General features: G+C 38.1%; 1 protein-coding gene across 1 annotated transcript in view; it reads left to right on the forward strand.

Annotated features, from left to right (window-relative positions):
• Nucleotides 1–22,796, forward strand: part of STRS1 (DEA(D/H)-box RNA helicase family protein) — a 308,429-nt gene that overhangs the window by 235,522 nt on the left and 50,111 nt on the right. The window contains exon 9 of the mRNA XM_089459675.1: nucleotides 18,163–18,231. Coding sequence (XP_089315801.1) covers nucleotides 18,163–18,231 — 69 coding nt within the window. The remainder of the gene's footprint in view (nucleotides 1–18,162; nucleotides 18,232–22,796) is intronic.

Consider the following 22,796-nt stretch of genomic DNA (forward strand, 5'->3'; position numbering starts at 1 on the left):
TCTCAACCAAACTTGTTTGCAGCTAGCCATGCTAGCGACAATAGACTCTTACTTCGGCGGTACTCAATGCTATGGACTTCTGCTTCCTGCTCATCCAAGATATCATGGCAAATCCAAGGCTAAAACAACATCCAGACGTACTCTTCCTGTCAACAACGTTTCCTGCCTAGTCAACATCGGTGTATCCATGAAGTCGAACATCTTTGGCAGAATATCTCATACCAAGTGTGATCATCCCATGCAAATATCTCAAAATGTGTTTGGCACGATCCAATGTGCATGGAGAGGCTCAGTCATGAATTGACTCAATGTATTCACTGCAAAACATATGTTCGGACGAGTGTTCACTAGGAATATCAGAGCCCTAATCAACTATCTATACTTGGATGGATTCATCAAATCGGGTCTTGCAGCATCTTCACATAACTTCTTGAAGTTAATTTCCATCGATGTGGGTAGTGAATTGCATTCTGTCATTCCAAATCTTTTCAACAACTTCACAACATATTTTCCTTGTGAAAGGAAAATCTGATTGGGCCTTTGCCACACCTCTAGGCCTAGAAAGTAGTGCATGAGTCTAAGGTCCTTCATCTTGAAATCAGAGGCTAGCTCCCTCTTACACTCGATCATCAGAGGATCACTACCTGTCAAGAAGAGATCGTCAACATATAAAACCAAAATAAATGACATGCCTTGGAATTCCTTGAAGTAGAGGTTAGGATTGACATTGCTTCTTGTGAATCCCAACTTCAACAACTATCTGTCTATGCGGGCATACCATGCTATGGGGGCTTGCTTCAAACTGTATAATGCCTTGATCAACCTACAAATATGTGTCTTTCGATCCTCTACTTCAAATCCCTGTCGCTACTCAACGTACACTTCTTCTTGTAACATGCCATAAAGGAATGCAGTCTTCACATCCATCTAATGAAGGGTCCATCCTTGACTTGCGACAAGGGAAACTATCGAACGAATGGTTGTATATCAAGCCACAGGTGCAAATATATCATCATAATCTTCTCCCTCTTTCTGGGAGAATCCTCGAGCCACGAACCTTGCCTTGTATTTCTGAATGCTACCATCAAATCCATGCTTGATCTTGAATAACCGCTTCGAAGTTACCATGAATTTCCCTCTTGGTATCGGCACAACATCCCATACATCATTCTTCATGATTGATTCAATTCTTCAGCCATAGTATCTTTCCAAACTTGTTCTTTTACAACTTCCTCAGGCTTTAATCATGGTGCTCATCGCTGCAACAAATCCCTCATACCTGCATGTCTTCTTCCTTTCTCTAAATGATCTTCGAACAGGAACATGTCTTTCGTCATCCGGTAAAGTATAACGAAGCCCAAGTAGCCTCTTCTCGGCGGGAGGATCACATGGAGGATGATGTAGGGATTCCATGGGCTCCATGGGATCATCAACATTATTTGTCTCAGATTCCGACATGAAAGGACCATCTAAAATATCCATATCATCATTCTTATCAAGAGGAGGAGGCGGAGGAAGGCCCCTTGCTTTTCTAAGGCGACATCTTCATCGAATGTAACATCCCTGCTAATTTCAACCTTCCTTTGACTAGGAATATATATTCTAAATGCTTTAGAATTTTCACAATATCCAACAAATGTACCTTTTCTTCCTGAGGCTTCCAACTTGTTCCTTTTGTCCTTCGGCACATGAAAGTATACGGGGCAGCCAAAGATACAGAGATGACCAACATCAGGCTTGACACTTGTGAATACTTCTTCGGGGGTCTTGTTGTCCAATGCTTGATGAGGTACCCTATTTTGAACATATACAACGACATTTGTTGCTTCTCCCCAAAGGAACTTTGGAAACTTTTGATCATGGGGCATGGAACAAGAAACTTCTATAATGGATTTGTTCTTTCTTTTAGCCACTCCATTTTTTTCGGGAGTATAGGGCACAATTGTTTCTTTCTTGATTCCTTCCTTCTTGCAAAAATCAATGAACTCCTTTGATGTGTACTCTCCACCATTGTCGGACTTGAATATTTTGATTTTCTTCCTTGTTTGATTTTTGATCAAAGTTTTGAACTCCTTGAACATTTCGAAGGCTTCATCCTTATGCTTCAAGTAATATATCCATGTCTTTCTTAAGAAGTCATCAATGAAGGTGATATAATAAAGATGACCACTAATAGAAAATGCACGAGCATCAGACCACATATGTCAGAATGAATGAGATGGAGGATGCCATTTGTGTTGTTCTCGCTATAGGGAAATGGTCCCCTTGTATTTTTTCCATTGCACAACCTGGGCATGCTCCATCGTGATGGGCTTGAACCTTGGGAAATCCTGAGACCAATTTCTTCAATTTCGGAAGAGCATCATAATGTAGATGGGCCCATCTCCGGTGCCATAGCTCGCTTAGATGATTAGTATGATGGACCAATGCTAGAAATGGTCTTCCAGTAACCCTATAGAGTCATTCATATCTTGATCCTAATGTGAATGCATCTCTCATAGGTGATCCAATAGGCCAAGTAAGAACCTTTCCCTTGATGAAGGAAACCCTCATCCCTTTGTCTTCCAAAGTGGATATTGATAGCAAATTCTTCTTCAACCTTGGCACATACATCATGGAGCAAAATAGATTCTCCCAAATTCAAATGAAATTTGACGGACCCAAAACCTTTAACGGGATGACTTCCTTATAATCAGGGAAGTGATGAGTGGCTCCACTATTAACCGACTAACTATCCCATGAATCTGGAGGAGATGAACTAGTAAGGGCAGAAATAAGAATATATTCATATTGATTCGCAACATTGCTTTCATACCTGGAGAATTTTGACTTCTTTTGTGGACAACAATCTTCTTCATGATCACTTGGAGCATCTCTTCTTCGTCTTTCATCTCTTCCATTGCGGTCATTCCTTCAGTCGTCTCTCCTTTGATCATTGAACTTGTTGTTGTTGCTTCTAGTATTGTAGCATGGTCCATTGTTCTTCTCAGGGCAATCTCGAGCATAGTGGCCTTTCTTATGACAATTGTAGCATTTGATGTGCAAAAATTCCTTCATTCTATTTGGATTTCGAGGAAGAGGCTTTCTTGAATTTCATGGACCTCCTTCCCTTTCTTCTTCTTCTTGTCATGAGTGATGAATGCAGTGGGCTCTCCTTCTTCATGCTTTTGAATTCTTCCTCTTGGTATCATCCTTGATTCTTCTTAAGTGAGCTTTCCAACAATTTCATCGAATGATGGGAGGACATTGTTGTTGCTTATAGTAGTAATAAAGGTTTCCTAAATAGGAGGGAGACCTCTTAGAGTCACAATTACCAATTCCCTGTCAGGCGCAGATTCCCTAATTATTTGCAATTGATCTCTAAGACGAGATATCCTCATTATGTATGATTGCACGGACTCTCCTTTGTTCATTTTTGTGTCTTTGAGTTGATCTTTCAAGGAGATGATTCAAATTGTCGACATCATACATGCTAGTGACCTTATCATGCATGTCCTTATACCTTCGCAAGCTTCCAACATATGCAAGTAAATTACCTTGTAAACCATCAACTATTATTTGCTTTGCTTTTAACTCACCTTTCTTGTGCTTGTTCTTGACAGCAACAGAAGCATTCTCTGGAGGCTTAGGTACTTTTCCTTGAATGTAGTCCAAAACATCATTGTTATTAGCTATGATCTCCAACCTAACTTTCCATGCAGCAAAATTGGATGAGTCACCCAACTTCTCATTTTCTTTGAAGAAGGAAGTCATCTTGACTTGGCTAGATTGGCTCTTTCAACTTTCCAAAGATGATTGCTTCAATGCTTGTCTCCTTTTGGGCTTGTCCTTCACCTTGGCTTTGATACCATGTTAAATTTTCAGATTGTTCTATGTTATATCAATTACTTTAGCCCAAATCAATACTTCAATTAGAAATCTTTCCAATTACAATTAGTCTTTCCATTCATCAACAGTAATTGAAGATAGAACAATAAATGCAATGACAAAGGAGACAATCAACACATCAACAAGAGACACCAGGTTTGGTCAAAGACCAAGGAAAAACCCCACAAGGGGGAAAACCCTTTGAAATTCTTCTTCTATTAGATTGTCATAAAATGTTCAGCAGAGAGTACAATGAGCCCAATACAATATCATCAACAAAACAACCCAATAACATTCAGAAATAAGTTTCTAGCATCAGAATATATCAGAGACAACTTTTCCCGTCTGCGGTCAACTGTGGTCAACTTCGATAAACCATCATTTTCAGTCAAACTTCCTAGTCACATGCATGAGGAGCTGTGCAAGCGACTGGAGGCTTCCAGTCACGCCCTTGATGCCTGCAAGCCAACGACTTTGGTCAAATTTGCCATGTGACGTGCCTGCGACTGTAATCCAAAAAAAACCCTAAAACAGATGCAAGCCTCAGACCCTGTAATTTCAAACTTTTGCAAACTTCTGTTGTCGTCCCTGCCTCAGACTTGTGCGAGCCAATCAATGAAGAAGAGAAGAAGAAGATGCTTGGTGATGTCCAAATGAGTTTGAGGTCACTTGTATTTATAGGCTTCCAAGGGTGTCTAATTTGCTTTAGGGCCGACCTTGTCCAAATGTGCATATGTGGGCTTTTCTTCATAAGTACAGTTTCCCTTATCCGATTTGAGTGATCTTTAGGTCGATTTTGGTCCTCTTGAAAAGAGAAATTCTATGCAATCACCATCTCCATCAAAGGAGCTGTCCAAAATGGGATTTGACCATAGTCGTATATTTTAACATTAATCACTTAGGAGATTGGGGTTAGGGATTTTGGCTTAATGAACTTATAAAATAAACCTAAGGGAGAGGTGAAGATACATTATATTGAGTAAGTGATTTGCTCAAGAACGAGAGGCTCAGTTTGATTGAGTAGAATAAAGAGAGATTGCTGAGAGGTTTTTAGGAAGAATTCATGGAAGTCGAGTTAGAAAAAGGAGAGGCCGAGTAGAGTAGCCAAGAGGTCAATTTTGGAGGTGGCCTAATTATCTAGAGAGGCCGAGTTTCACATGTGCGCAGGTCATACAATAGGTTTTAGGGCTAGTTTTCTGTGGTAAATACTGTGATTATCCAAGGTAATCATATTATCGTAGGCCTAGTAGAGAGGGCCGAGACCCTATTGACGATTAGAAGTGTAGGACCTGTCTAGGCCAAGAATTCTTGAAGGACAACGAAGTGGTTACAAAGGCAAAGAAAGGGTATAACCATATCAAATGAAATCCAGAGGTTTTCAAGATTAATGACAAGCCCTCTCTATAGTAATCTGAGCTAACTAATGAGGATAAAAGTATTTGTGAAAAGTCTGAAACTTTAACTCTATAACAAATCCGAGCCTCCACGAAATTAATGACAGGACCAAACATCTGTGAAACTATAATCTTTGTGGGACAATGAACTGAGCATGCCTCAAAGTTCAAGTTTATTAAATGATTGAGTCATTTGCCTCTGATTAAAGCCATGTTTACTAAATGATGATCACTGTACTTGTTTATTATTATGATCTCTGTTTATGGAAGAAAACAAGGACATTTGAGGGCTGAGTCTCCTCAAGGAACAATGCAGGTGTTGGCAAGTCTATAAGGAAGGTGAACACATTGTCTTGTGATTGTATGACCATGGGTTTGAAGTTGGCCGCGGAACTGAGTTAACCCTAGCCACAAAGCACTATGAATTAGGCCAAAATTTCAGTCAAGTTGTACCCAAAATTGTGAGTGGTATTTTTGCATCCCTATGGAGAAAATCCAAATTTGTAGCTTTGTAACACGGTTCGAACTTTGAAAGGAGTAATTCGAGCCTATCCAAGGTCTGCAGTAGGTTCAAGACAAATTTGAAGACAAGGTTCATTTATGAAGTAGGATAGGTAAGGTTGAGATATTACTTCTCAAGAGGTACGCATAATATTTTGTGCTTATATCTCAAGAGCTAGACATATATCCATATTATATGTCCATTTTCAAAAGTTCTCTCTTAAGTTCATCCAAGCTAAGATGTATGCTCTTAATCACATTGCTAGATCTATTATGAAGAAATCATATTTAGATATAGTTGACATTCGATGTAGTATCAGAATCTGTAAAGATACATTGTATAAGAAAATGTATCCTCTCTCTTGAGGACAAAGACATAATCAAAGTTGATAGGTGCAACCCTCATGAATATTCAGATCCTTGCATTTAGACAATCAATGAACGAGACAGTGATAAACTCCATCTCAAGTATAGAGGATATGTCCATGATAACTCTGGGGTTTGTAGCTAACGCATAAGTATGCTTGTAGAATTTGCAAATTTGAAAAATGGCAGGTCTTGAAAGTTTTGGATATTGTAGCATCTAGGGTTTTAAAATTCTAGCAAAAGTTTGAACTAAATCCCAGGACTCATCATTTCCACTAAAAGAAGAAGTCCTAGCTCTTGGAAAAGACAGAAATGACATCATGCTGATGTATGGTCTATGATAGTAAAAATTACAAAAGTTCCAAGATTAAGAGGGAGCTAACTTTTCTCAAAAGATATGTATTCTATAAATCTCCTCTTTGATTAAGGCTATTGTTATTGTCTTTAATTTTTAGTTAGTTTCTTGTCCATATATTCTGTTCTTGATTATGTTTGTTCTTCCTTGGCCTCCTGTAAGGATTGCAGGTATATAGTAGTAGCTGCCAAGGCTTTGATAGAGGTTGGAAGAAGTACGAAGCAAAGCAAGAGGACTTTCCAGAATTGCTGCTTGAAGGATATTGTACTAGATGAGACCCAAGGTCAGAGGGAGAGAGCAATTTTAAAGTATGCCTTGATTGTGCTCAAGCATGGAAGCAAGATTTGAGAAGGTTCTTCCAGAAAGAGGGAGAGGATCATAACAAGATGCTTGCCTCAGTTAAAGAACTAACTCAGGTTTTTGAAGGGCATGAAAAAAAGCCTCATGATTGAAGAAGACTTTGGGCTTGGTTGAATGAATCAAGGATGATCCTTTATGATTTATCTCTGATGAAAGCTAAAAGACTCATGTGTCGGAGGGAGCAGTCAGAAAGCCCTGTTTTGACCCCAGAGAAAGTTGACCTCAAATTTTAGGGTGATGAACTGTCAGTGTGAGAGGGAGCACCCAGTTAGGGTGACCTGGAAGCATTTTTGATGATGGATCATGTGAAGCTGCAGAGAGTTCACCAAGACGTTGCTTTGATTTCGGCTCCATTATAATTTCTTGGATGAGCATGAAGCAATCATCTATCGCACTCAATATAGCAGAGGCCAAGTATATTGCAGTTGGATTGGCAAGTTGAAGTTGTCGAAGCACGTATCATTCAAGACATGGTCCTGAAGGGAGTTGTGAAGCTCCAATACATCTCCACTGATAAGCAGATATTTACAATGCCTCTTTCTATAGGGAAGTTTATGTACTTTTGAGACAAAGCTTGAGATTGTGGGGATGACCTCTCTCATTGAGAGGGAGAGTTGATGAGACTTCATGGACATTCTCCCTGTGTCTTCATGACCTTGGTTGGAGAATGGTTTGATATTCTCCCTGTGTCATCTTTACATTGGTTGGAGAAGTTCTCCCTATGTCATTATGACCCTTGTCGGAGAAGTTCTCCCTGTGTCATTATGACCTTGGTTGGAGAATGGTTTGATAGATTAGATATCATCATGGATTGAAATTCTTCCTGTGTCAAGTACTTTGACCTGATTACGGAGGTTATCCCTGTGTCAAGTACATAGACCTTGGTTGAAGAATGGTCTGGCGAATTGACATTCTTCCCGTGTCACTTTGACCTTGGTTAGAGAATGAATTCTCCCTATGTCACTTTGACATTGGTTTGAAGAATGTTCCAACAAAGGATATTCGCCCTTTGTCGGTTAGACCTTGGTTGGAGAATAGTCTTAGAGGCCGCTCGAATCTCTTTCTAGAGTGAGCAGGACCCTCCCAACATCATACTGTGGTCTCATTATAGAGTGAGCTTGTTTTTGGCATCATGCTCTGATCTCTGTCTAGAGTGAGCTTGTTTTGGTGGATATCAAACGATGCATATGTGCCATATGTCAGAGGTATTGACTAGGTTATGGCAATGTGGTTGATGTTGGTGATGATATTGATGATGATGCTTATTTTAATCTTGATGATCCTTCCTTGTAGAATACTTCAACTTGAGAATATCCTGATGAGCCATTATGAATACCTTCCTAGTTAAGAGGTAGTGTTGAAATTGTAACTAGGTTCGGTCTTCATAATTATGTTTTGTAATGAGTCAAAAAGAATGTATTTGAGTCAAAAGAAAGATTATTTTATCATGTCCCATTTGGACATTTAAAAGAAAGAAAAATTAAATTTTTAAAAGTATATTTTTTAATGTGTCCAAGTAGACCAAGTCAGCCCTCTAGAAGACAAGTCGGCTTGCCCAAGAGACATGTCCCTTCGCATGAACAAACAACTATAAATAGAGCCAATTCTTCTCCATCAAATACACACTTCGATGATCTGATCTGAGGCAAAAGAACGAGATTCCTGAGGCAATATTGTAAGGATTCTGAAGCTAACTTATGAGCAGTTTGATCTGTCATGACTGAAGCATATATTAGAAGTTCTGAAGAGGCTGTTTCTATGGATATACAAAGGTCCTTCTCTTAGATTATGCGAGTTTCCTGAGGCACACTTTTTGTGGTCAAGTGAGTTTTTTGTGGCATCATACTTCTGTGATATTTGAACTATCTGTTGCACCATACTTCCGTGGAATTTAGATTACCAGTGACACTACATCTCTGTGGAATCCAAGTTACCTATGATACTACATCTCTGTGCCAAACTTGTGGACAAACATATGACCATTGACATCTCGTGAATAGATCTTTGGAGGGCTGACCTGGCACCACTTGGTAATTGGTCTACTGGTCAGATTGTCTATGACTTAGATTTCTCTCTTTGACAAAGATTCTATAAGGAAAGGATTGCTGGGTTTTCCCATTGTAGGTTTTGCCCTGGCCTCTGGCCTAACTTTTGGTGTCTGTTGTATTGATGTGCACTGTGATATTTACTTTCTTGGATAAATGTATAATTGCTTGATGACATAATTGAATGAAGTAAATGATAAAAGGAAACATATAAATAAGTCTCAAGTAATTATCATGACCAGAAATTCGACATTGATTAGAATTTCAACACCAAGACAAACTAGGATACTTCAAACTTCACTGAGTATTTTAGGATGTGAAAGTTCAGCCTTCCTCTGATGGCATCATAGAGATCTGAAGACTTGATAATGTTGCTTTGTCCACTGAGGCTCTTGGCCTTAGTCTTTGTATACTGTGAAGTCACTCGACCTTCTTTTTATTTTCCCTGAGCCTTGAGATTGTCTCAGAGACTTTTCGGACTTATTCAATCAGACTAAGATATCCCTTTCAAGCTTCTTGCAATGAGACATAGGGTTTCAAACTTTTGAATTCTTGACCAAGACAAACGAACAATATCCCTGGTATATATTTCCGACTGTGATACTTAACTAGGACTCAATTTTTTTGCCTGAACAATATATGAATATTTCATCATTGACTTGGAATTTACTTCTACTTCTAGGGCTTGTGACAAAATCAAGCCTTATAGAGCAATACTGAGGACGACTCCTTCAAGGCTGCTCTTAAACCTCGCTTTGATACCATGTTGATTTATAGGGATTTTCTTATCTGATAATTAGTACTTATGATTTCTTTCATTAACATTTCTTTTATTTGCATTCATCGTAAAGCAATTACACAAAAGATCTCAACAATAGAAACATAAATAACAGTAGAGACAACCAAACACAGTAGACAAGCATTTACCCTAGGAAAACCCACATGGGGGAAAACCCAACAATGTTTTCCTTAGAGAAATTATCAAGGTCAACAGAGATATGTCAGTGAAATACAAGGTCAAGCAGGCCAACAATATAGCTAGGTCACACCTAGTTAGCTGCCCTCCAAACAAGACAACCTGTTGTCCAACAAATTCGGCCTTGTTCTATTGCCCAAATGATCTGCCAGAGATTCGATATTTCTCTCTGCTTTAGATTCATTACTTCCTTCTTGCCTCAGATTCGTTCCTGCTCCTCAGATTTCGTCCTTATTCTTTCCACAGAAGGTGTGAACTTTCTTCCTTTTGCTTGCTCAAATTTGTCCTCTTTTTCTTGCCTCAGACTCGTCCTATTGCTTGCCTCAGATATGCCGAATTTCTTGTGCTTGGAGGAGGATGAAATGGGTGAATATATAGCCTTGAGAGGCCGAATGGGTGCCTCTAGAAGTTGGGCTGACTTGTCTTTGTACGAGGGCCGACCAAGTCATTTTGGTGCCAAAATTCAAATTTAAAAATTCATAATTTTTCTCTTTTAAATCTGACATGAAGAACATGTCATAATTTTATCTTTTGTCAATAGCATGAAGAACATGCTTAATATTTATTACAAATACATCAAGAGAAAAATATTAATTATGAAGACCGACCATAGCTATGAAATTCAACACCCCTTGAGATGGGAATTGTTAGACTCCAAGATTGAATTCTAGAAGGGTTCATTTTTCTCATTAGTGCGAATGGATTAAAGCCTAAGTTGCATGATATGGGAAAATTAAAATGTCTATCTGAAATGGCACACACTGGAAATGTGAACTACCAAAAATTTTGAAATGGGGAAATGATGTGTGTCTAGACTCTCTATATATATAATTCTATTTTTTAAATAGGAAATTATTTTGAAAGTTTGAAAGAAATCAATTAACATAATGTTTCATGAATAATTGAGCAGGAACATTTACGTGAGAAACATAAAGGACAATTGATACATCACAAGTTACTACTAAATGCATCCCTATATTATATCTCACAAATGATCACATAATGCAAGTAGTAATATCTGAAGGCAACCTTTATAAATGAGGCAGCTATATAACCAAAAGCAACCTTTGGAAATGGGGCTATATATCTGAAATTAGCCTTTATATATGAGGCCACAATGCTACATGTATGGAATTTTGAACAATGAACATAGAAGAAGTATGCACCATGCACCTCCAACAGTGGAATATTGAGTGGAAGTATTTCCATTTCCACTCCTAGGTTCCTCAAGATTAAGTGCGACAAGAGTGATGTTCATTCATGAGATTCTAGATCCATATTCCATTCTTTAGAAGGCTCACTACTATATCTTGGATTCCTTTGAGGTGCATGGTGATGGTTGGAATGGACATAAAGAACTTCCTCAACCTTATGCGAACCCAACCTGTTGCACTTCATTGAATGAATTCAACCATAGTTGCTTCAAATTCTTTTTGTTGAAGAGTTTTCCACTTATGAAAGTATAATGCTCAACATTCAATTCAACATCCAATATAAATGTCGCAACAATGACACGTATATAATCGTTGCATAATGACACTTCACATCACATTAAACAAGTGACAACATGTGCACAAAACTTCTTCTTCTATACAGATCTTGAAATCATGTACATCAGAATTGGCCTACGATATAATCTCGGATGACATACCAAGGAACCATAACTCAAGCCCCTTGGCTCATCAACAAGTCCCACGCTGAAAACCAACCACAAATACCCCATGTCCATTTCAGGTCACCCTCGCACGGTCCGGTCATTCCACTAGTCATTCGCCTCAGTTCGGTCCTTCCATAAGACCCTCACATAGTTTAGTCATTCCACAAGATCCACTCACATTTTGATCATTCCACAAGACCTTCAGATGGTTTGGTCGTTCCACAGGACTCTTGCACCGTTGGTCATTCCACAAGGCCTCTGCACGATTTGGTCGTTCCACAGAATCTTGCACGAGTTGGCACAACTTGGCACGACCTCGTATGGTTCTGCACAAATTCGCATGACTTCGGGCAGACACTCCAAAACTACTTCAGCTTGCACTTGTTCCTTTGTCCTTGTGTTCTTCACAACTGGGTTTGTTCGTCCTTCCATCTATTTGAATATAGATGTTATTTTTAGTAAACCAAGTCATTAAAGTCAAACTAGTACGAGTCATGCCCAAGTTCAAGTCAAATATAGGTTGACACTTGATCAATTCCGAGGCCGAGTCTGAGTTTTAAAACCTTGCTTGAAAGTAACCATAAATGAAGGAGTTTAAGACCAACTATCCTTGATTAGATGGTTCGAAAGGGTTTGTTTGAAGAGATGGGATTTTAAAAGAATATATATAGTGTATTTATCCACATCTAGGGAACCACTCAAGTGTCTTATCTTCAATGCTTAATTTCTAGGGTTTCAAATGCACCTTCCAATCTCGAAGTTGTGTAAGTTCCCACCAAAAAATTTCTTTGTATTTAATACTATTTATCTATCATAGATATAAAGCTTATTTTTTTTGTTCAAATACTTTATTTTTTCTTGCATATATTTATGTGGAGCACTTAATAGACCTTGAAATCTTGGAGATAGCCTGAAATGCATAGTATGAAACTCTAGGATTGTTGTTTGGTGAGGTTAGTCAAGGAATAGAAGTCCATTGAGGAACTGTAGCATATGTTGTGTTATCAAATGACTAAAGTTAGTGATTGAATGAGATTTCACAGAATATACACATAAATATTGGAAGGCTGCTCGTTGTGTGATAAAATGACTAAAGTTAGTGATTGAATGAGATTTTACACAATATACACATAAATATTGAAAGACTGGTCCTAGGTTATAGAGCCTTGGTTGTAGGCATCTAGGCTTGTAAGACACTGTTCAAACCTAGCTAGTAAGTTCTCTTGTGTAAGCGAATTTTGTAAGATCTAAAGTTCTTTTATTATTGAGGGTTTGAACTTTGAACCTTTTTAACATTTTCATAGGCTTACCAATTCTAGTTCTATATATAAAGTATAGTACAAAATACATTTATGGTAGGCCAAAGTGCATATAATAAACCTAGGGAGGGTTGTTGGTGTGAAAATTTCTGGATCTTGACATTAGAATCCTACTACAATCACTAGTTTATCATCTCCTACTTGTTTTTACATTCAAAAAGTTGTTTAATTATTTAAACAACGATGAAAACACTATTGCAGACTACACATACATACAGATCATAAACTAAAATAGCTATGAGACAAATACACAAGGGACATCGTTATTTTTGGACAATCGTCCTCGGAGAAACCTAATGTGGGAAAATCGGTGCAACATATAGAGGGTTTGTATTATTAAGCAAGTAGAATCTGAGTACAACAATTTTCCTCTCACACTGGCTAACCTTTTAGAGATATTACGACAACAAGAAATACATACGAGGGTTTACCTCGTTCTCCAAGTCTCAACTGATCCACTGAATGGCTAACTCCAGCAAGCACTGCGAAAATCCCAGCACAATTTGCTCTGTGTGGGCCAGTGTCTTGCCTCTGGGAGACTGCATCACTTCTCTGCTGGATCGATTTGCCCTTAGAAGCTTCGACTTCAGCCCTCCCGGCTCAGAACATTGAACTCCTAGCAAAATCTCAAACTTCCCTCGATTATCTCGCATTGCCACTACAAGAACCCTCTTGGCCTGCGTCAGCCCCTTCCTGGGCTGCGTAGGCCTCTGCGCCGCCTCTCTGCTTGGTACTCATTGAAACAGAAAACTTGAGATGCGCAGAAATTTATATATATAAATATTTTATTAAGAGATGAATTACAGATGATGCTTATTACAATTGCGGGTGCCTGGCTTATATACCGCCATGGACACCCTTTGGGGAAAGGGCATGATCTTATGATCGTGCCCTTTCATCTAATTTAACTGAAAATTAAATAATAACCTAATCTAACTAATTTTTACATAACATTGCCTTCCTCTCGAAAGAATGCTTTGTCCTCAAAGCATACGTAACGACGAATGTTGTTGACAAAATGCTTCATTCTCCCAAGAAGCTTCTTCTTCGGGCAAGTCCTTCCACTTGATTATATATTCCAAGATGATCAAGGTCCCACACTTTAAAAGGTCTTGGATTAATCTCTCAATTTCCGTTTTTTGGTGATGTGAATATCGGTATGGCTTGATGTTGACGGGGTCTGATCTTGTCTTGACTTCTATTGTATGCTCAATTTCCCTATTAGGCAGCATCTTCATAGGTAGGTCTTGAAATACTTTTTCATGCTTCCGAATCAGATCTTGTATCTCTGGTGACTCTTTTCTGGTCATATTTGCAGATAACATTTCTAATTGGTGACATTGCACTACATAAGCAGGTGCTCTTCTTCGACTCAGCTTCATCATCTGAGATGATGATACAACTTGATTTTCTGGTGCTTGGAATCCGTGTAGTTTGTACTTTTGACCTCCCCATTTGAATTTTATAAATTGTACTTGATGGTTGGTGGCATAAGTACCTAAAGTTCGTAGCCATTGAATACCTAAGACTACATCTACTCCTCCTAACGGTACCGTGAAGAACGGAGACTCTAAATTAAAGTCTTGAATCTGCAAATTGACCTTATGGCATTTCCCCACCTTTTCAATCTTCTTACCATTAGCTACCATCACTTTCATGTTTGGTAAGGGAAATGAAAAGATATTGAGTCTCTTTGCCACGGTTGCATCTAAAAAATTGTGTGTGCTTCCAGAGTCGATGAGAACCACTATGTTGTTCTTTTTTATGTGTCCTTTTAACTTTAAAGTCTGAGGTTGTGATATACCTGTCATAGCTGATAATGACACTTGTGGAATACTTCCGTCATCTAATTCTGGTGAGAATTTTGGGGCGTCTTCTGTGTCTTCTATGTCATAATCTTCACTGTTTGAATCATTGGTTGCTTCACAATTATATAGGTTCTTTAGTTCTTTTCCTTTAGCACATCTATGTTTGGGGTCCCACTTCTCACCACAACGTTTACATTTACCCTCTTTTATCCTTTGCATTTCCACATTAGATTTTTCATCTTCACGACGATGTGGTGGAACATATCTTGTATTATTGGAGTCCATATACTGGGGTATCCTTCGTCTTGCATAAGTTTTTTCCGCTTTTGACCAAAATATTGGTTCGGATTTCTTTTCGGCTGTTTTTGCTTTTCGTCTTGCTACTTCTATAGATGTAATATCATGCATCTCAAGTTCTGCTTGTAAATGGGTTTTGAGTCCCGAGATGTATGACTGAATTAGACGAGATTCTGATAACCCAGGTACTCGTGTTACAAAGGTCTCCCATTCTTGAGTGTATTCGTCCACACTTCCTTTTTGTCGTAATTTGATGAGTTTTGAAAAGAACTCTTCTTCCTTTACACCTTGGAATCTTTTGAAGAATGCATCTTTAAATTTCCTCCAGCTAATGACATGTGTTGTCTTTTTCCACCACATATACCAGTTATATGCTTCTCCCTCCATTTTCATGGATGCATGTCTGAGCTTTTCGTCATCGTCAGTGATGTCATATATCTCAAAGTATTCCTCTGCTTTATTTATCCACGCAACATTGTTTTTTTCGTTTCCATCGAATTTAGGCATCTCAACCTTTGCCCTCTTCTGGTATGTGGCTAATGGTTGAGCAAAAAAAGGGTGTTGATTAGTAAGGGTATCCCAAAGTTGCTTGTTTGTAAAGGCCGTGTTACTTGCTTCTTGGTGGGGTGTCGCTGATTTTCTTGGGGATTCAACCTTTTCATGAGAATCTGTTGACTTTGTTGAATTTGATGAGAGGTGTTCTTGATTCTCTTCACTTTCTTTTAATAGCTCTTCGGGTGTACAATTCGACCTTTTACACATAAGTCTCAACATTGTTAAGGCATCTCTGATGTTTACTTCTGTTTGGACATGTTGACTTTCCATCTTTATCTCTATTCGATTTGTCGTATCTTGAAGATTTTTGATTTTGTCCGCTTGCTCCCCAAGCTTGATCTCGAATTCATTTAGTCTTTTATTGACCTCGTCGTGGTTGTTATTTATCTTATGCTCTGCATCCAACAATTTTTTTTGGAAATCCGCCATTGTCATTGTTGACATTGAGTGGGTTTGCGGGGGCGTATATTTATTTGCCAGCTAAATTATTTTTCCTCTCTTTTTTTTTAAATTAGCTAAAATAAATTTTATACTTATAACTTTTAATTAATTAAAAATAAATTTAATTAATTAAATTAACTTATATATAACTTTTAATTATTTAAAATAAATTTAATTAATTAAATTATATATATATATAACTTTTTAATTAATTAAAATAATTTTAATTAATTAAATTAACTTTTTATATATATATATATATATAACTTACAACTAAATTAAAGTTATATGTTATATAATTTATAATATATATTATATATAACTTATATATATCATATATATTATATATGTGTTTTATATGGACAGTCACGTCCAACCGTAAAGTCACGCTCAGGTTGACTGTTCAAAACACGATGGCTGACGGAACCCTTGACTGTTTTAAAAAAATAACGCAGTTCTCACCAAGCAGATCTTTGACGGAACCCTTGACTGTTTTAAAAAAATAACGCAGTTCTCACCAAGCAGATCTTTAACGCAGTTTAAGTAGCAAGCCAGATGTTCAACATAGTTTAGGTTTCAACGCAGTTCTCCACAGACAGATTTTCAACGTCATTCAGGTCTTAACGCAGTTTTCCACGGATGGCTACGGGTCAACGGTGGTGTGAACAGGTGACAATGCGTGGAAACTAGTGCGGAACAAGCGAGCGGGAGAACCGTTAGCTGTGTTGTAGTGAGCCCAGGAGCGACTCGCTCTGATACCAATGAAACATAAAACTTAAGATGCGCAGAAATTTATATATATAAATATTTTATTAAGAGATGAATTACAGATGATTCCTATTACAATTGCGGGTGCCTGGCTTATATACCGCCATGGACACCCTTTGGGGAAAGGGCATGATCTTATGATCGTGCACTTTCATCTAATTTAACTGAAAATTAAATAATAACCTAATCTAACTAATTTTTACATAACACTCATTGGCTCGGAACTCCCTTCCGATCCAACTCTCTGCTACTGCCCCTCTCACTGCGACAAATCACTTGTTCGATTTTCTCAGCAAACCTCGCCCCAGAAAAATGGAACTGACTGATCTCTCAAGTGTATCTCCAACTGATCCTCAAGCCTCCTCTTATAATTTTCCTGTTGATGAATCAACGGCTGAGATTAAGTCCCTAATTAACGGCTACTATTAAAACAGACTTGATCCTCATCACTTAGAAGTTTCTCACCCATATTCTTATTAATACCCATTAATATTTTTATTTTCTTAAGTTTAGACTTAGGAACCCCATTAAAAATATTAATTATTTTAATAAAATACAATCCGGGTGGAATTTCTCCAAACGATTGGGTCTTGGAGATCTCACGTGGTTCACGTGGTCTAGCCCCTCCACAAAATTTCGGAGTTAGAGCACATCTGATGCTACCCAAAATCAACAGTTGGAAGGAAGGAATTAGTTTTTGGAGAGAAGTTGTGAAAAAATTGATTATAAATTTTCTTTCAAGGTGGCTTTAGTATTCAATGGTCAAAACTAGATCCTTAGTTTAGATTGACCCTAGCATGCGCAAATTCTTTCAAGAAAATATAGCTCGCTGTCCCCATTTCCTTGAGCCAACTCTGTTTCTTGACTGGTGTATGGTTTGGGAGTTGGGACCTTGGCAATTACTTGAGGCCTAGAGGAGTTCAAATTGGGTTCCCTAATCAATAAGAGTGGTCCTTATTTGCTTTTATGCATGTATTTATCATGCATTCCACAATTGGACTTAACAGTATTATAATTTAATTTGTAGTAGAGGTTAGCTGAGGTGAATTGTGATTAGTTAAGGCTAATTTATGTATGGTAATTGCAATGATGATATTTTTCTGTTTCAACGGACATCTTATGCTAATATGGATCTTTGTCTTTGCAAGAAACAGGACAAGCTTTTTAACATCAAATCAATTGAAGAAAGGAATCTAATATAATTTATTAAGATATTGCCAAAGTGGTCTAAGTGGACATTTATCACTGAATGTGATTCCAGTCAGACTTTATCTTTTGGCCAAAATTTCAGTTGGCAACTACCAAAGTTCTAATAATCATAAATCTAGACACATGGCACAATTTCCATGCCTTAGATTAATTTTATAGAGCTGAACTGATTCTCTTGTTTAGGATTGAGAGTGCTCATGACGATTTCCTTGAACTAATTGTGTCTGTTATGATTTTGGCCCAGGAACCGTGTACTTGTCTTTGTCTTATATAAGAAAGAAGCAGAGAGAGTTGAGTCAATGCTTCAAAGAAGGTAATGGTTATTTATTTTCACTTGTATACTATTTTGTCTTCATTTCTTAAGAAGGATGTAGATATGTAGAAGTTTATGGTCAAGAAATATTAAATAATTGTCGTGGAAATGCATAAGATGGAATTAAGCTAGGATGGTTGATTAGTTATTATGTCTTTTGGGGTCATGGATTAATAAAGTTTTTCCCCCTTGTGGTTGTATCATCTTCTTTTTACATATAACTGGAGTTTGCAGAACCAAATTTTGAGTTTCATGTGGGCAGTTTTATAAAAGTAATTAAAAAAGAGCTCATTAAAACTGCTGATGTAATTTTGACTATGAAAGATGGAAGCAATCAATGCAAAAGATGAAAACTCTGAAAGATGGAAGTAAGCAATGGCTGTATATGGGGTTGCAATGCACCCTCTTCCATCTGACAGTGTTCAGTCCCATGTAGAAGTTGCTAATGAGATAAAAGTTTTCCCTATAGCAGCTGATTTTATATCTGCCTATGGTGATGCTATTGTATGAGGTTGTACGACTTACATGTCTCTAGAAGGGCGTCCTGCTACCTGGAGCTTCATTGTTTACCGAATTTGTTCTATGATTTGGACTCATGAATGGCAGGGCCACCTATAGCAGACATGTAGGTTGCACGAATCAGGGAAATTGGATATGTTTCCAGAGATGATACAAGTTTTGGAAATGGCTGCTTGGAAATTTCAGTGAACAAGAAATTAGAAGAATTCAAAACAAATATATAACTGGCACAACCACGTTAGTAAATGTAGTTGATATATGCTGATCAACACGATTTCCCCCTTTTAAAATTAATGGCTCTAGCACAACCATCCCTTTTATAAACCATTCATTTTATAAATCCTTGTATTCATATGATGTGCCAATTGTTATTTGATTTCCATCTATTGATGTAGAGGAGATGACGAGAATATGCCAACATCTTTCTTTTATGACCATAAGATAAAGCTATGGATTAAAAAAAGATTAACCTTCCAACTTTCAGTAGGGGGATGCTTATCAGCATAATTGTCGTGAAATAAAGAACAATTAAAGAAAAATTAAGGGAAGTTTCCTATGTTCGATATTTTTTCAAATGTTTTGGTCCCTATTACCCACCTAAGTGGTTAACCCCGAGGGAGAGGTGAAGACACACAAGCGGAGAAAGCGATTTTTCTCTAGAGTGAATGGCTATGCTAGATTGTAGTGCAGAGGAGGAAGAGTGCAGGTGGATTCTAGAGCGTTTCCTGCAGGCCGAATTGCTGGAGATTGTAGGGGCCAAATCGCTGAAGCAAGGAGGAGGTCGAATTGTTGGAGAGGTTGATTTTCCAAGCCGAATTTCTTGAGGCGCAAAGGCTGTTTGAGGGGAAGATGGAGAGCAGAGTTGCTAGTGAGAGGTGGGCTGAATTTCTTCATGGCGTGTTACCCACCAAAATGCGTAACCCCATAGGAGAAATATTTTGTCCTCCATTTGATAGCTAACTGGACTACCAACTAGCCAACGACCACTGCCAACCACTATTGGAAGACAATATGCCATGTGCCTCCACGATTTGCATTAGCCATGTGCCTCTCGTCATCCGACATTTGCATTTGGACGAAGGTGGGTTGCTATTCAAAAGGTACTTTGATCATTTTGCAATCAGGTGCTTATACTTGTTTGTTTTGGGCATTTAGTTTGGATAACGGGGTGATTTGGAAGATCTTGACTGTAATTTTGTTCTTTCACCTCACCAGGGGGGTTTATTTTTAGCCTTGGTCAAGTGGGACCTCCCTTAAGGCCCCTTAGGGTTATAGGACGGGCACTACTTGAAAGACCAGCATAGCGTGTTCATCTTTTCCTATATCATACATATCATTTCCATGACACATTACAAGCCCCATATCTAACCTCCATTCCTCGAGTTCAAATTGTCATTGGTTCTTTGGGATTTGGCACTCATATGTTTACATACCTTGAGTAGGGCTTGTAATAGAAGAAAGAGTAGCTAAAAGAAGAAAGAGTATATCATGGCCACAATGAAACAAAAGAAAGAAAATTAAAATGCCAAATATGGTTAGGACATAAAGATTAGTATGTGGAAAAAAGCCTAGCATGAGCTCTACCTTTCTCATATAGACATCACCAGGTTCTTGAACACATGATGCTCCATTACATAAAAAAGGGACCCTTGCATGTTCAAACCTTGATGAGTGATAAATTGAGTCATCTTATGGGGTAATAAAACTGACATATCATAAAAAGTAAGCTCTAACCCTTGAGCTATATCTAGTAATACAACGAATAATTAAGAAGCACAAGAGGGGTGGAAAAATCAGGTCGAGCGGATAACTCATGCATCCATGAATGCCCCTTCCTTACATCCATACACTCACAATATGGACACCCCATAAACTGGTCCCTTGACCATGGCACCTGGCTGTGAAGCCTTCGCCCCTTCATTACCACATTATTTTCACCAACACCTATTGCTTGAATGGTTGACCTTGGAACTATCCCTTTTCGTTGAGGGTTGGAAGCACCTAATAGGGTTGGCTATTAGCCACCTCTACCAAAGTAGGGAACACCTTTACGGGACTTGGTGTAGTTGGATATTGAAAGGTGATCCTTGTTCTAAGTATTAACAAGCACTTAACGTTTAAGTTTGGTCCACTTTGATGCATGTATGATCTTAGTCTCCGATGGATGGTTGCTTTCACTTGAGTTCATGTTGTTTTTGTTAGGTGGTCCAGAACAACCTAGACCTAGGCCTTTCAAAGAAGTACATGGCCTTAGCAGATATAACATTGAGAGATTGCATTGCCCTGACATCATGAGTAAATGGTACATGTCCCAGAGTACCTTTAGGCCCCAGGAATTTGGTTAACTTTGACCTAGCTTTGAGGATTCTTCATGATAACACCACTAGACCTAGTATACCCCCAAGCTGGCCTTGACACAACCTAATGTTGAAGCTAGTGGTAGCTTCGAAAGTTCTTTTGCATCTGCTTGGTGTCTTAGCATGTGGGAGATGATTTATTGCCTCTTTAGGTATTTTCTTGGTGGAGTAAGTGATTTATGTCTTTTTTCTTAAATCTAACTTAGGAAAAGTACAATAATTAAACTCAATTAATTATTGTGAACTATTAAGTCATTTTCCAAGTATAAATAATTTAATTATTTAAGTGACTTAAAAATTATTTCAATCATTGATCTGCACGATGTTCTAGAAGGGAGATTAGGGTTAGGGATTTGGAATTATTGAAGATTATAAAGGAATCCTAGTGAAGAGGTGAATACACAACACAAGAACTCAAGAGAGTGAGTCATCACAGAGAGCGATTTTCTCTAGTGCGAGTGACTCAGTGGACTGGAGCGTAGAGGAGAAGTATGGGAGAATTGAGGGCGAACCTAGGAGAACAAATTGAGGAGATTGTAGGGCCGAGTTGTTGGAGGAAGGTTGATTTGATTTGGAGAAGGTTGAATTGCTGTGGGGTCAATTTTTCCTAAGGCACAATGATCGCAAGCACAGAGGGCGCAGGTCGATTTGCTAGCTGATTGATTGGCCCAAATATCTCCAGGTGATTTCTTCCAAAGGCCGATTTTTAGTTGGCCGAATTTCCTTGGGCCGAATTCATCTTGAGGGGCTGAGTTACTGGTTCCAATTTTTGTATTTTTCTTTGCATCTCTATGGGTCAAAAAACCCAAATTTTCCATATTAGTAGATGATGGAGAATTGTTGCGGGTGAATGATTTTTTCCATGTGTGATTGATCTCTCTAATTTAAATTGCGCTACATATATTAATTTCTAGAAGTTAAAAATACCGGTGATTTTATTTTTCGATAATTCAATATTTATTTGGCTATATAGTTTTTTTTTTGGGATTAAAGTTAGTTGACGCGAGAAAATAAATCTCGCTGGTATTTGGAAATTTAACATGGTTTTAGCGCCATCTAGAAGACTCTGAGAGAGAGATCTGAGGTCACGAGGGTTTGCAACAATGAGTTTTTTTTTATGGAAGCAAAATTATTTTCTTAAAATTTTGTGGTTGGGTTTTGTGGTCGTGGTCAATTTGCGAAGTTGGTATCTTTAAGTAGTCTACTATATGAAGATAGGTTGGATCGGGCTGCTAATTTCTGTCCTTGGAAGAAGTGAATTACCATGATTTTGAAGATGAATGGTTTGTGGGATCTCATAAATAGAGACAGTCAGGTTCCTTTAGATCCAAATCTTGCTGCGAAGCATAATCTTAAAGATATGAAAGCAAGGTGTATAATTTTGGATGGTGTGAGGGATCATATAATTCATCACATATGAGGGAAGGACATCAAACATCAGATGTGGGTAGGTCTTACTAGTGTTTATCATAGTTAAAATGAAAACATTAAAATGGTGTTGTGGGAGAAATTAAACAACATCATAATGGGTAGATCTGAGACCGTGAAATGTTACGTCACAAGGATCCAGTAGGCTCATGAGGAGCTTACAGTTGTGGGGGAAATTATGAGTGATTTGGAGCTAGTAAAAGTTGCTCTCAAGGGTTGCATTAAGCAGTGGACCACTTTTGTAGATGGGATCCTTGCTAG

This window comes from Pinus tabuliformis, chromosome 7 (genome assembly GCF_031772625.1).
Source record: "Pinus tabuliformis cultivar Carrire ecotype Pingquan chromosome 7, CPIR1, whole genome shotgun sequence".
NCBI classification, from domain to species: Eukaryota; Viridiplantae; Streptophyta; class Pinopsida; order Pinales; family Pinaceae; genus Pinus; species Pinus tabuliformis.